General features: G+C 43.5%; 2 protein-coding genes across 4 annotated transcripts in view; one reads left to right on the top strand and one right to left on the bottom strand.

The window, feature by feature from the left end:
- Positions 1-4,583, bottom strand: part of LOC106562161 (ankyrin repeat domain-containing protein 11) — a 152,445-nt gene extending 147,862 nt beyond the window's left edge. For all 3 annotated transcript variants that reach the window (XM_014126845.3, XM_014126847.3, XM_014126846.3), the window contains exon 1: positions 4,118-4,583. The gene's annotated coding sequence lies outside the window, so the exon portion shown is untranslated. The remainder of the gene's footprint in view (positions 1-4,117) is intronic.
- Positions 4,584-6,839: 2,256 nt separating this feature from the next.
- Positions 6,840-15,517, top strand: LOC106562177 (mitochondrial inner membrane m-AAA protease component paraplegin). Its single transcript, XM_045689073.2, has 17 exons — positions 6,840-7,555; positions 7,714-7,816; positions 7,902-7,994; positions 8,072-8,313; positions 10,479-10,618; positions 10,791-10,893; positions 10,985-11,110; positions 11,209-11,371; positions 11,486-11,659; positions 11,873-11,997; positions 12,092-12,194; positions 12,772-12,882; positions 13,000-13,115; positions 13,274-13,430; positions 13,510-13,673; positions 13,810-13,887; positions 14,046-15,517. Exons 1-17 carry the CDS (start codon positions 7,340-7,342, stop codon positions 14,262-14,264), a joined length of 2,433 nt encoding a protein of 810 aa, XP_045545029.1. The 5' UTR covers positions 6,840-7,339; the 3' UTR covers positions 14,265-15,517.
- Positions 15,518-15,534: the final 17 nt, after the last annotated feature.

Here is a 15,534-nt window from a genome sequence, read left to right as displayed (position 1 = left end):
CTTGGTTGTATATATATTTTTTGTTATAGGGGAGTGGTGAAAATGTCCTTGGTGATCAAAGGAGGGTGCTTAAGGCCTTTGTGTGATGTATATGGCACCATGGCTGGTGAAAACAAAGTGTCATAGCCCAGTGGTGGACGTCCTCTTTGGTCTTTGGTTAGGTCTGCTTTTCTGTCACGCACTGCCCCACGTCCCCCTCCCCCTTCCTGTCGCTGCATTTCAATGTAAATGGACCGATTGAATGGCTGCAGCTGCCCCATCAAAAGGGCAGCAGAGCTGAAGGCCCCAGTGATTGAGATTCAGCCAGGCCACACTCCCCCACCCACCCCATCACCACAAGGACAGGGGAGATACAAGCCCACAACAACCCACAGGAAACTCAACTGGCTACTGCTCTAATTCTCTGGCACAACTCTAGCCAGTAGCTTAAACCCATTTCTAAAATGGCAGTCCTCCTCCCAAGCATGTTTTTTGTGATCGAGAGGCATTTCAAACGCTGGATAAAACCCTGCTCACTTAGAACTTGAGCAGCTGAGAGGGAGAGGGAAAAAAAAGAGAGTATGAAACATTTAAGAGTGAGGAGGAGTGATTGAGGCAAGGCAAGCGTTTCCATGTGAGCTGAGCTTGGTCTCTCTCCACCCAGACAGGACAGAGCAGCAGAGGACACGTCAGAGCTCTCCTCTTTCAGGGGCTCACAGGCAGCGACTGAAGAACTGGCCGGCCAGGCCAACTACCAAAGGACATTCTCAGTGCCACGTATGGATAATAAATCACGCAGTGTTCAGCACATCCGATCAAAACACCAACTGTTGTCTTCAGCTTTACACCCCCCCCCCCCCCCGTGATATTTCCCAGCTCACATCTGCCCACGTTAGCAAAGCTGAAGCCTCCCCCACACTCGATACAGTAACAGCTCTCTCACACGCAAACAACTTATTCAACATAAAGTTCTGGACCTTTTGGGAGGAAATACACAAAAGTACAAACAAGGAAGCAAAAGCCCATCATTGAAGCGTTTGCTTCATGACAATGTTTGGGAAACAATAACACTGCGGGCCTCTCACCTAAAAGCAATAACAAAATGTTCCACTTGAAGTGTGCCCTTATCAAAAGATCAAAAACAAAACTGTTAAAAGTTGTTTTAAAAATGCAGCAAACAAGAGGATGCGAGACCCGTTCCCTTTGATCTATAAGAGTCAGGGAAGAAATATGATCAAAAGTGCTGCAGTGGAAGACGTGGGCAAAACCTGTGACCAGTAGATGAGGCGGACACAGGACTATCCAAACCCCAAATGAGGCTTCCCTGTCCGTGGAGCAGAGCAGGGAGAATGGAACACAGCCATGTTGTTATCTTTTGCGCACGCGTGCGTGCATGTGGAGGGAAGGGAAGCAATTTCAAAGGGGTTTAAATGGCATTTGACAGTCCAGAGAGATTGCGCTAGTTGGGAGAAGGCTATAAAAGATTTATACTGCAAAGAAAAAAAGTGAACACAAGAGAAGCAGGAGTAGACATCCTTGTTTACCGACAGACCAACACTCAGCACTGGGGGAGAGTTTGGTAGGAAGGAACCAGACCGTGTGAGGACTTTGAGCTGTATTCTCCCTGTGCCTACACACGATGGATTCTTCTTTCCCCATTTCAACTAGAAAAAGTAGGTTACCGCAACAACACGCACCCTACTGCTGCTTATGTCAGGCACTGTCATTACGGTGGATCCAGAATGTTGCATCAACAAAATGCAAAAGCGAATGCTAGCCCCATTCTATGGACACAGAAGCTTCTGGAACACTACTGCTCAATGTGGAACACAGGCTATACCCTAATGCTATCCACAGTACTGGTGGGGCCAGCTAAACGACTAGGTTTCTTATCAGCTCATAACACAAAACATTCCTTCCCACATTCTGGTACCAGAGTAAACAAAAATAAAAAAACATTGCGATTCAAGATCCAACACCTCGTCAGAGCTATGACTCAATCCAATGGAAACGGTTGCCTGGGTATAAACATTGGTAATCTTTAGGTGAGCAATCTCTAAGCCCTGCATGCCACAACAAGTGTGGGGGCAATGCAGCTACTGCACACTGACCTCAGGGCAAAAGCGTAGAGAGAGGATGTGGTGGGACGAACCACAGACAGTCGCAGTACAGGCGTTATGCTGCGTCTTTCCTGCACTGCAGGTTTAGATAGTCGCACAGAGCAGCAACGTAAACACAGTAGAGGGCTGCAAGATGGAGGATGCACAGACTTGCGGAAGCCCTGCCACTCTCCTCTACACAAGACATAACATGCCAAACCGAGCAAGGCCGTCCAATCCAGACTGCCAGAGAGGCATTGTGAAGGGACACTCAATATTCCCCACTGAGATTTATATTTCTGCCCTGTTATTAGCCTGCCTGAAAGTGCTGAAGGTGTCACGTTACACACTGTGTAGGCAGGAGAGGGCACAGAAGGACCATGTCAAATAGTGGCACTGCCATGACCACAAATAGGCTAAAACTCAGGAGACTTGGGCCAGGACACAACAGGAACCACAGTCTCTGAACCTGTGTAAAAGAGGCTCACTTAGACAGCTGAAGACAGGGCACACCGGATGGCACAGATTGGCTGCCTTGAACAGGAAATCCCAGCTCCCAACACAGCTCCTGACCTCACTGACCCAGGCAGGACACAATTTCCTGTCTCAGGCTTACACACTACAACAGGACACTGTGGTGAAAATCTCCTTCTAGGCCATAAAGTTCTACAAAACCTCACCCTAAAGCTGAAACTACCGTGGGAAGTGTACCAAGCGTATACATCGCGTAATATGTGTTGTACCAGGGTACTTATTGATTTAATACATCCAGAGGCAAGTCGTATTTACATCAAAAAATGAAGAGGCAAGAAGTTGCAAAATAACTACAGAAACTAAGACATGAAATTGGCGCTTCCAACGTCTTGACAAAGGTGGTGGGGGATTACATGCATTGCTGCGTCTGCAATGAATTTCAACGTGAACGCCCAACAAGCTGAAGAGCTCAGAGTATCTCTGTAAGAAAATACAGCCAGCAGCTCCACTGCAGTGTTTTCAACAGAACTGATACTGCACCAAAACGTTATCAACCACAGTCTACTCCAAGTACAGTAGTCGTCTGTTAGGATTCTTGCCCTTCTTTTCATGCTCTCCCACAACCAGAAGTCAAAGCCTTACTGTTGTGACTTCTTGTTGACTTCATTTGCATACCATTCCGCAGCCACTCAAATGATAGAGCCTGTCAAGCAATGGTATTGGGACTACTATAGGAATTAACTCAAAAACACTGCACACCTGTATTACTTTGATGACAACCATAATGATATTCTTGTTAGGACAGAGTAAATGACACATTTCACAGTAACTGTGTTAATACATTACAGCAAAATATTCTAATCAAATGACAAATCCTGGATCTATGGACCATGAGTCGACTAGAAAACAAACACAAACACATTGCCAAAACGAGGAGAAGTCAAGCAACTTTGGAGAGCATTAATGGTCAATTATTACGAGGCAAGTCTTAGCTAATCTCACCACTGCATTACACATCAACATAACCAAATATTTCATTCCATCTCGGTGTATTTTTCCAAAAAGAAATATGTAGATGAGTTTCATGAAATAACGTCACTGGCAGTGATGCATCATCCCTTGAACACATGGTGTTATTCTTTTTAAACAACAACATAGATCAATCGCCTGAAGAGAAGTGTAGGCTATTACATGGATGGCACTGAAGCGTTTCAAATACATTTCAGAGTATATCCCAACTACCTATGCAACGAAATATCTAGCTATAACATCAACAGGATCTGTAGGTCAACAAACTACTCGCAGGCTAGTTGGCTAGTATGCCACGGTTTTCGCCTAGATTAAGCCCTTACTTGTCATCTTGCAAGTTAAACGCGTACTGTTACGCAGTTAGAATGCTGGACTGGGGGAGGGGTCAGCTAGCTTCATAACACATTTCTTCGACTCGAGCATGAAGCCATGTTATCTAGTTAGCTAGACAGCTATGGCTAACGGCATAACAAGCTAGTATATCTAGTTCACTAACAAACACAGCTAGCTAGCCAACTAATGTTATTGCGTCTTACCTTCAACAGAATCTGAGTTACGTCGACAAGCTTATCCCAGATATTCCTGTCCGATGCTTGTTTTTCCCATTTGAGGCCCTCTGGTTCAGCAATCTGCCGTCCGTAGACATCCAAGAAATACTGCAACCATCTCAGTTGAAAATCAGACAACTTGAAGCTAACGTTAGCAAGCTACGCTAGTTAGCTAGCTAATATTTGTAGGCTAGTGCTAAGTAACGTTCGCTTGCTAATTCCTGTACACCAACAATCGACACATACAGCTTAAAATCTTCTCGAAAACGTCCTTGTACAATTTTATTTTGTGACCATGGTCTGAAATGAAGCTTTGTATGCCCAGTAATCAAAACTGGAGCCTTGAAAGGTCAATTTAAAGTAGCTAAAAACGATATTTTGTTTCGGCTTAATCTTCATTAACTACCCCTTACAAACTGTTTCCAGACGGGCTTTGGCTTCGATATGGGGCTGAAGGAAAGAGAAAGATGCCAAATGAAACACTGATTGTGATTGGCTCTTGAATGTGGGCGGGTACTATTTGTGCACCGATGAAACTGGCGCCATTATGGATCAAATCAATGTACTAAATCTACATTGACACAATAATCTGAAGGCGCGAACATGGTTGACCGAGTACTTCAGTTTCCATGTTTGGGGACCCATCTCCATTATACTGATGGGAGAAAAGCAAAGGAAATGGAGTACGAAGGCTGGGTGCACTTGATTGACCTCGCCCAGCGTGATGGAGTAAGACACCTCTTATCGTATTATTATTCACGTGAACAAACATATTATTGCACACTTAAATCTTATCGTACTCCTACTCATGATGTCAGTTGAACCATAGCACCTTTACAGATAACTAGCAGCCTAGTATGACCCAAATGTCCTGATCACAGGTAGGACAGGTCTGAATAGCCTATTTCACTTCCAAAACACTTTTTCTCAGTGCAATCATCACTACATGATTTCTTAACAACAGTCTCAATGTCATGTTGTTGTTGTTGTTGATGATCTCTGCACACTTTCAAAGTCAGACAGGTTTGGGTTGTTTGGTAATGCATATCGATTGCACCGATAGAATAGCGACCTCTGCTGGGCGGCAACATGACATGCACGGAGATGTAAGAAGAGCTATCATTGGTTAAGAGAAAAAATAAATATCTTGAATCTGTTTTCTCATTGGCTTATATAAATGTTCGTCACGGTGATGGGGTGAGCCTTTATTTTGACTCTTTCAGAGCATAATTTGTTTTTAGGTCCTCTACAATATTAAATGGACATACACGTTGTACTGCATGCTTTTAGGAGTTATTTTTGTGACATGCTTTGTAAACAACAGGTGTGGACTAAAAGTGAAATGCTTGCTTACTAACGGGCCCTTCCCAACAATGCAAAGAGAAAGAAAATAGAAAAATAATAGTAAATAGTAATGTAAAACACATAATACAAATAATAGATACACAATAAGTTGATGTGCAGGGGTACGAGTTAATTGAGGTAGATATGTACATATAACTAGAAATAAAGTGACAGATAATAAACAATAGCAGCAGTGTATGTGATGAGTCAAAAAAACGTTTGTGCAAAAAGAGTAAATGCAGATAGTTGGGTAGTTATTTGGTTAACTATTTAACTAATCGGTACCGCTATTTGGTTACCAATTTAACTAATTGTTACCACTTGTTGTATGGTAGCAGAGAGAACAGTTTATGACTTGGCTGGAGTCTTTGACCATTTTTAGGGCCTTCCTCTGACACTGCATAGTATAGAGGTGCTGGATGACAGGGAGCTCGACTCCAGTGATGTACTGGGCCTCACGCACTACCCTCTGTAACACCTTGCGGTCGGATGTCAAGCAGTTGCCATACCAAGCAGTGATGCAGCCAGTCAAGATGCTCTCAATGGTGCAGCTGTGGAACTTTTTGAGGATCTGAGGGCCCATGCTAAATCTTTTCAGCCTCCTGAGGGGGAAGAGGCGTTGTCGTGACCTCTTCATGACTGTGTTGGTGTGTTCAGACCATGAAAGATCCTTAGTGATGTGGACACAGAGGAAGCTCTCAAACCGCTCCACTTCAGCCTTGTATTAGGCTACCACCGAGTATATCATTTTTGGTATTACCTTAGTCTACCAGGCTATCAGATTGTATCAGGTATTTCTTAGGCAGGGCAGCTTTTGCAATCACAATGTCATGCACCAACCTTTATGAACAAGAAAACAACAACAAACCTTTCCAAGCTGTTTCACCATGATTTTACTGCTATAAGTCAAATATAAACACAATGTATCCTCTGGTGGATACTTTTGTAACTACAGCAGATAAGTCCATATAGACTTTATTTAACATACACGAGAGGCAGATACAGTAAAATACAATGATTTATCAGCGCACATAGCCAATAATACGTTTATTTTTGTATTTTCTGACAGTTAGCATCTATTCTATGGGCCATTTTATTTCAATGAACGTGTTTGCTGGATGTAAAAATTCTGCGCAGGTAGAACGCTCATGAAGCAACGTCGTGACGTAATCAGACAAGGGTTCAGTAATAACTTTTCTATATATATATTTAATGACAATAAATGAGAGATTTTCCGCAAATTGAAAGTTATGTCTATCTCAGCGTGAATATATATAATCAAATCAGATATATACATTATCTTTGGTCAAACGAACTATAGCTCTTGGGGTTAAAGTTCGAAGTTCAGCAAATACTTTTTAATTGCGTCAGGATAGGTATGTGCTTATCTGTTCTCGTGGTCAGCTGAACAAGGGATTTGACCCATTTAATTCACTGACCTTGCTGTAATGGTACAAATTCGTACCAAAACAGAATGATGGGTACATCTACATTTCAGAGCATATCAGAGGATTTGTGAACGAAATCTTGTCGTATAAGATGCAGAGACAGTTGTACATATACTGAGGACGGATCAGTGTGCGGAGTGATATGTCTTTAATGTAGCAAACCATCTTTATTATACTTGTGATGTTGAATAACAACAGTTAGCTAACTATTTAGTTAGCTTTTTTTGATAATAAAATACCGCGCTGACCACTACTGCAATCTCGAGCTCGAAAGCCCAATGTCATTACTGACGTTTGCTAGCCAGGTAGTGAATGCACTGTTAATGGTGACCATGTCAGTTTTTATTAGCTAGCCAGCTGTACTGTGGTTGTATTTAACCTGTGCGAACGTTAGGTAGGTAGCCTAGCTTTCAGTGTAATGGCAGCTCTGCGACGTGCCAGTTCTTGTAGAAGTTACAAGACCATAATATGGACCGTGTCAGGACGCAGCAACTGTCAATTTGTCAACAAGCGTCCAAACAACGATGGCGCCAAACTGCAGCAATCGACATGTATGAACTGTAAAAGATTATCAGGCTCACTTCGTCCATTTGTGACTCAACCACATAATGGCCTCAACCCTGGAATCATTCAGGTTAGTTGCCTGTCTTTGTTTCCACCATGACAATAGCTGACTGTCATTCATATCACAATGGTCATGCCAACCCCTCTGTTTATCTACTGTAGCTACTGTAACTGTGAACAACAGAAAAAGGTCCTAGTCTAATATTATGTTACAACTTATTTCTCCAGCAACTGCTACACAGACCCATGAGTCCCAGATTGACAGCAATAAGTAAACTACTGATCAAAAACAACTTGTTCAAAAACCCTGTTGGCCTGTGGAATGTTTTAGGTAAGCATCCTCCCCACCCGCTGATTTCGAAGATGGTCTAATATTTCCCAGTCTGATGACACTGACTTGTAGTCTATCATTGCAGATTCCACAAATAATTTCAGTACATCTCAGTCTAACCAACAAGATAAAAAGAAGAGTGATGGGCCTAAGGGAAAAAATCCAGAGGAAGATGACGGTCAGTAAGAAACCTCAAGTTCAGTAAGAAACACAGTAGTTGTTAGCTGCTCCTCTTAATTCCCCATTGTCTTTCAGACGAGAAGAAGCGGCGGGAGCAAGAGGATCAGATGTACAGGGAACGCCTGCGCACTCTCTTCATCATCGCCCTCATCATGAGCCTCCTCAACTCCATCAATACCAGTGGGGGAAACATCTCCTGGAATGACTTTGTCAATGAGATGCTGGCCAAGGGTGAGGTGTCTCGTGTGCAGGTGGTCCCGGAGAGCGACATCGTGGAAATCTACCTCCACCCAGGAGCAGTCATCTTCGGAAGGCCTGTACGTTCCATTTCCTCATTACAGAATCTGGACACTGATGTAAAGTATACTACAAAGCAGAGTTAACTTGCCTAAGTATTACATTTATTTTTTCTTTTTTTGAAAGATGAGCTTGAAATGGGCATGGTCTAATTGATTAAACAAATGAAAATGCATATCTAAATTTAGCTTTTTAAAGAACCAGAAAATCAATATTTATTTCTAGTTGCTTATCAGTGTTAGCTGGCTAACTCATTGATCCTACTTTGTAGTATACCCCTCAGCTTTTAGTGTTGATACATTCCATCCCCACTTTAATGTTGTGATGGCCATGTCACCTATTTATAAGCACAGGTATCTAGTAGAGGTCGACCGATTATGATTTTTCAACGCCAATACCGATTTATTGGAGGGGGGGGGCCCCCTCCCAAAAGAAACCCGGTGCCGATTAATCGGCCAATGTTTTTTATTTTTATTTTTTTGTAATAATGACAATTACAACAATACTGAATGAACACTTATTTTAACTTAATATAATACATCAATAAAATCTATTTACCCTCAAATAAATAATGAAACTTGTTCAATTTGGTTTAAATAATGCGAAAACAAAGTGTTGGAGAAGAAAGTAAAAGTGCAATATGTGCCATGTAAAAAAGCTAACGTTTAAGTTCCTTGCTCAGAACATGAGAACATATGAAAGCTGGTGGTTCCTTTTAACTTGAGTCTTCAATATTCCCAGGTAAGGCGTTTTAGGTTGTAGTTATTATAGGAATTATAGGACTATTTCTCTCTATACGATTTGTATTTCATATACCTTTGACTATTGGATGTTCTTATAGGCACTTTAGTATTGCCAGTGTAACAGTATAGCTTCCGTCCCTCTCCTCGCTCCTACCTGGGCTCGAACCAGGAACACATCGACAACAGCCACCCTCGAAGCAGCGTTACCCATGCAGAGCAAGGGGAACAACTACTCCAAGTCTCAGAGCAAGTGATGTTTGAAACGCTATTAGCGCGCACCCGGCTAACTAGCTAGCCATTTCACATCGGTTACACCAGCCTAGTCTTGGGAGTTGATAGGCTTGAAGTCATAAACAGCGCAATGCTTGAAGCATTGCGAAGAGCTGCTGGCAAAATGCACGAAAGTGCTGTTTGAATGAATGCTTACGAGCCTGCTGCTGCCTACCATTGCTCAGTCAGACTGCGCTATCAAATATCAAATCATAGACTTAATTATAACATAATAACACACAGAAATACTATCCTTTGGTCATTGATATGGTCGAATCCGGAAACTATCATCTCGAAAACAAAACGTTTTTTCTTTCAGTGAAATACGGAACCGTTCCATATTTTATCTAACGGGTGACATCCCTAAGTCTAAATATTCCTGTTACATTGCACAACCTTCAATGTTATGTCATAATTACGTAAAATTCTGGCAAATTAGTTCGCAACGAGCCAGGCGGCCCAAACTGTTGCATATACCCTGACTCTGCGTGCAATGAACGCAAGAGATGTGACACAATTTCACCTGGTTAATATTGCCTGCTAACCTGGATTTCTTTTAGCTAAATATGCAGGTTTAAAAAATATATACTTGTGTATTGATTTTAAGAAAGACATTGATGTTTATGGTTAGGTACACGTTGGAGCAATGACAGTCCTTTTTCGCGAATGCGCACCACCTCGATTTTATGCAACGCAGGACAGGCTAGATAAACTAGTAATATCATCAACCATGTGTAGTTAACTAGTGATTATGATTGATTGATTGTTTTTTATAAGATAAGTTTAATGCTAGCTAGCAACTTACCTTGGCTTCTTACTGCATTTGCGTAACAGGCAGGCTCCTCGTGGAGTGCAACGTAAAGCAGGTGGTTATAGCGTTGGACTAGTTAACCGTAAGGTTGCAAGATTGAATCCCCGAGCTGACAAAGTAAAAATCTGTCGTGCTGCCCCTGAACAAGGCAGTTAACCCACCGTTCCAAGGCCGGCATTGAAAATAAGAATGTGTTCTTAACTGACTTGCCTAGTTAAATAAAGGTGTAAAAAAAATATATGTAAAAAAATCGGCCCAAATTAATCCGCCATTCCGATTAATCGGTCGACCTCTAGTATCTAGATGATGTTCAGTGAAATATGCCCCTCTTCACACGATTCGTCTGTCCGTCTGTGTGCAGAGGCTGGCTCTGATGTACCGTATGCAGGTGGCCAACATTGACAAATTTGAGGAGAAGCTTAGAGCTGCTGAAGAGGAGCTGAACATTGACGCCAAGGACAGGATACCAGTCTCCTACAAGCGCACTGGCTTCTTTGGAAAGTGAGTTCCCTGACTCTCAACCAAACCAACACTTGCATCTGTGATGTGATCATGCATAACTGAATATCACATTCATGCCATGGTTGGGTAACATGTTTATACCTCAATCACATGTAATGTGTGTTTCCATGGCATTGGTTCAGTACTGCTTTTGTCTCTGTTTCTGTCACAGTGCACTTTATGCCCTTGGAATGGCTGCCATTGGAGTGGCAATCCTGTGGTATATTTTCCGCCTGGCTGGCATGGGTGGAAAAGAGGGCGGCTTCAGTGCATTTGTAAGTAGGGGCTGTTGAACTGTTTTTCCTTTGCTAGTGGTCTTAGCCATTTTGTTGTGTTTCTCATGCTCATATGTAATGTGATCGACAGAACCAGCTGAAAATGGCCAAGTTCACTATCGTGGATGGCAAGTCTGGGAAGGGTGTGAGTTTCAAAGATGTAGCGGGCATGCACGAGGCAAAGATGGAGGTGAAGGAGTTTGTTGACTATTTGAAGGTAAGAGGGAAAATTGTGAAGAGGTGATTTGTGTGACGGTTATTAGCAATGTCAACAGGTACATCAGTGTCTTACTGACCCCTGATCTCTCTTGGCAGTGCCCAGACAGGTACCTCAACCTGGGGGCCAAAGTCCCCAAGGGCTCCCTGCTGCTGGGGCCCCCAGGCTGTGGAAAGACTCTGCTGGCCAAGGCTGTGGCCACAGAGGCACAGGTGCCCTTCCTGGCCATGGCAGGCTCTGAGTTTGTGGAAGTCATTGGGGGTAAGATTTGCACTGCTTCCAATCAGAAGTCAAGTCAGTAATCAGTTGTCCAAAGAAGACTGCAAGGTGGACAAAAAGTCAAATCAATAAAGTATCTTTTGACTGTAAGTGCAGGTCTTGGCGCTGCCAGGGTGAGGAGTCTGTTCAAAGAGGCGCGTGCCCGAGCTCCCTGCATCGTCTACATAGATGAGATTGATGCTGTGGGAAAGAAGCGCTCCAATAACATGTCTGGCTTCTCGAACACGGAGGAAGAGCAGACCCTCAATCAGCTGCTGGTGGAGATGGATGGTGAGGAGGGGGTCTGTTCTGACTTAACCCAGATTAGGGTTACACAAATAGCTTCCCACTACTTCGTCACGGTTATCAATCTCTTTATCATAACTGACATGTGAAGCTTTAAGTATTTTTGGGGGGTAACATAATATACATATCTCATGTCTTTTTTGGCTATTCAATAACATTGTTTGCACTTATATACTGTTTATTATCATTCTCCAATAGGAATGGGCACTACTGACCATGTGATAGTCCTGGCCTCCACAAACCGGGCGGACATTTTGGACAATGCTCTCATGAGACCAGGGAGACTGGACAGGCACATATTTATTGACCTCCCCACTCTGCAGGTACAGTGCCCTGTCCTCTGAAGGTATCTATGTCCAGAAGATCTCCAACATATTAAGTGTGCATGAGCTGTTTCCTTCTCCTTGTGCATTTCAGGAGAGGAAGGAGATCTACGAGCAGCACCTGAAGATACTCAAGCTCACCCACCCAGCCAGCAGCTATTCCCTGCGTCTGGCAGAGCTCACCCCAGGGTTCAGTGGTATGTACACACATGGCTGAAGTTACTCAGTGGGTCTCTCCCACACACTCTCCCACGTGTAACTCTGTGTTGTTGTTGTTGTCGCACTGCTTTGCTTTATCTTGGCCAGGTCGCAGTTGTAAATGAGAACTTGTTCTCAACTGGGCTACCTGGTTAAATATAGGTGAAATAAAAACGATAATAAACACACAAATAGACTATTATAAACTGGGTGGTTCGAGCCCTGAATGCGGATTTGCTGACAGCCATGGTATATCAGACCGTATACCACGGGTATGACAAAACATGTATTTTTACTGCTCTAATTACATTGGTAACCAGTTTATAATAGCAATAAGGCACCTCTGGGGTTTGTGATATATGGCCAATATACCACGGCTAAGGGCTGTGTCCAGGCATAAGAACAGCCCTTAGCTGTGGTATATTGGCCATATACCACACCTCCTCGGGCCTGTTTGCTTAAATAGCACCCCGCTAAAACAACTATATTCACCTTCTTGTATGCTGTCGCTGAACATAGGCTCACAGTTTTCAGAATACACTGATTTACTAACGGGATTGTGTATTACTCTCTCAGGGGCAGACATTGCTAATATCTGTAACGAAGCTGCCCTGCACGCTGCCAGGGAAGGCTACAAGTCCATCGACACCTTCAACTTTGAGTACGCTGTGGAGAGAGTACTAGCCGGTACGAGGTCACGACGATGACTATCAATGTCTGCCACCATGGAACTCGCCCGCCAAAGTTGTTGTGGTAGAGATTGATTTCGGGTCCCTTATTGACTTTCTCCATTTGTGTGTCCAGGAAGTGTGAAGAAAAGTAAGATCCTGTCCAAAGAGGAGCAGAGGATTGTAGCGTTCCATGAGTCTGGCCATGCCCTGGTTGGATGGCTGTTAGAGCACACCGAGGCACTCATGAAGGTGACACACCACCTCCATAGCTGTCTATCCACTACTGTCAGTGTCTTTGCTCATGCGATATTGTTGAATACTATGGAGAAATGAACAGGACCAAAAACATAGTAGATGGCCATATATTGTACAAAGGTGATATATTCGCTGGTTGTCTTGTTTGCCAGGTGTCCATTGCCCCCAGGACCAACGCTGCCCTCGGCTTTGCCCAGATCCTGCCCAGAGACCAGTACCTGTTCTCCAAAGAACAGCTGTTTGAGAGGATGTGTATGGCTCTAGGAGGAAGAGCCTCGGAGGCCATCACCTTCAACAAGGTCACCACAGGTAGGCTGTCTGACCATTCATCACAACATACACACACCTATAGCATTCAGTGTGTGAGACGTGTTGGTCTCTGCGCTAGGTGCTCAGGATGACCTGCGGAAGGTGACTCGTGTGGCCTACTCCATGGTGAAGCAGTATGGCATGTCCTCCAGTGTGGGTCAGGTGTCCTTCCCCGAGACGGTGGAGCAGGGGGCTGTCGGACGCAGGCCCTTCAGTCAGGGCCTCCAGCAGCAGATGGACCACGTATGTCTGCACCTGCCCAAATACACTTTAGAGACGAAACAATACTAGTAGTAGATTTTCCTGTTGTAAGTTTACCTGTAGTTCTGTTCATTGGAGATAACCTTGTGAAGTATGCCTTGCATTTTGGTTCTTGCAGGAAGCTAAGCTGTTGATAGCACGTGCCTACAGGCAGACCGAGAAACTGCTTCTGGATAACAGAGACAAGCTGATAATGGTAAGATCCTCATTCCACATTTGTTTGTCATATTTTTTGTGTGATATGGTGTCTACATAGCTACCATCTTTAAACACTCATCATGCATTGTGTTCCATTGTCAAACATGACCTTGCATTCACAGTTGGCTAACTGTCTTTCTCTGTGTGTATTTTCAGTTGGCTAATGCTCTTCTGGAGCGGGAAGTGGTGAACTATGAGGACATCGAGGCTCTGCTGGGACCCCCTCCCCACGGGCCCAAGAAGATGATCGCCCCTCAGAGCTGGATCGAAGCGGAGAAGGACAAGCAGGACACAGGGGAGGATGATGAGCCACGTCCACCTCCTCGTAGGAAGGACGATGATGAGGATAATGATGAACATCTGAGACCTGTATGACCCGGTCAGTCTCAACACTCCTCTGCAGGAATCTGTACACGCACTCCTCCAGCAATATAATGTAGGAGGACCAGAGCGCCTCTCTGTGGGGCTGCACGTTTCCAGTATACAAATCACTATAAACAGTTAAGTGCCACCTCACCTGCTTTTCCTGGTGGCTATCAGTTCATTTTGTTGATCAATATCCATTCACTACAGAGTGAGGTGTACCGTAATTTCCGGACTATTAGCCGCAACTTTTTTCCCAGGCTTTGAACCTCGCGGCTTAAACAATGACGCGGCTAATATATAGATTTTTCCCGCTTTCACATTTTTTTTCTCCCAAAAAACACATTCTGTTACGTGCTCAGTTTTTTGGCGCCATGAAGCTTTCATTAGACTAATGAAATTGCCGAACGGGTTAAGGTCAAACAACTTTTTTGTTTACTGTTAAGATTAAATCGAGCGCTCTCAAACTTCCCATCATTCTGATTACGGTAGTCATTTTGTCACCCTCATCATGGCAAAGACACGGAGAAATGCATATGATGCAGCTTTCAAGTTGAAGGCGATTGATCTGGCTGTTGGAAAAGGAAATAGAGCTGCTGCACGGGAGCTTGGTCTTAATGAGTCGATGATAAGACGTTGGAAACAGCAGTGTGAGGAATTGACTCAGTGCAAAAAGACAACTAAAGCTTACTGCTAATTTTAAATTTTTTGTTACAAGCTGTGTTTCGTTAAAGCCTATTTATTTTTGTTACAAGCCGTGTTTCGTTAAAGCCTGTGTAAAGTTAATTTGTTTCAATGTACCGGTAGGCACCTGCGGCTTATAGACATGTGCGGCTTATTTATGTTCAAAATAATAATTTGTTTTAAATTCAGTGGGTGCGGCTTATATTCAGGTGCGCTTAATAGTCCGGAAATTACGGTAACTAGACGAGGTGGATCTGTTAGTATTAGGACTGTTATTGGTGAGGAACAGTGAACTTGTAGACCTTCCTCTTTCAGTTCCTTAGAGGGAACATTTGATGGGCCTTTTTTAGGTTTGAAGAGTATTTCAACCATAGTCAAAGCTTCTGTTTGATTAACTTGGTCTGGGTCAGCCTTAGCATGGCATAAATGCTGTACCAATAAAGATTGCTCATTGCTGCAGTGGATATTGTCATTGTATTAGGGCAGAATCCTGGGCAGAATCCTACCTTGAGTTGTAAAACTGCGCTCCAAAATCCCTGTGATGCTCAGGGGTGTTTAAATAAAGCTTCATTTGAACTGTCCTTGAGTTGCCAGCGCC

This window comes from Salmo salar, chromosome 11, assembly GCF_965601325.2.
Source record: "Salmo salar chromosome 11, fSalSal1, whole genome shotgun sequence".
NCBI lineage: Eukaryota > Metazoa > Chordata > Actinopteri > Salmoniformes > Salmonidae > Salmo > Salmo salar.
The sequence above is the reverse complement of the archived record's forward strand: the minus strand, read 5'-3'. Positions and strand labels throughout refer to the sequence as shown.

Coding starts and splice junctions, on each gene's coding strand:
- LOC106562177 (XM_045689073.2), top strand. CDS start 7,340: ATGGCAGCTCTGCGACGTGCCAGTTCTTGTAGAAGTTACAAGACCATA. Junction 7,817..7,901: donor TGGCCTGTGGAATGTTTTAG/GTAAGCATCCTC, acceptor CTATCATTGCAG/ATTCCACAAATAATTTCAGT. Junction 10,894..10,984: donor AGGGCGGCTTCAGTGCATTT/GTAAGTAGGGGC, acceptor TGTGATCGACAG/AACCAGCTGAAAATGGCCAA.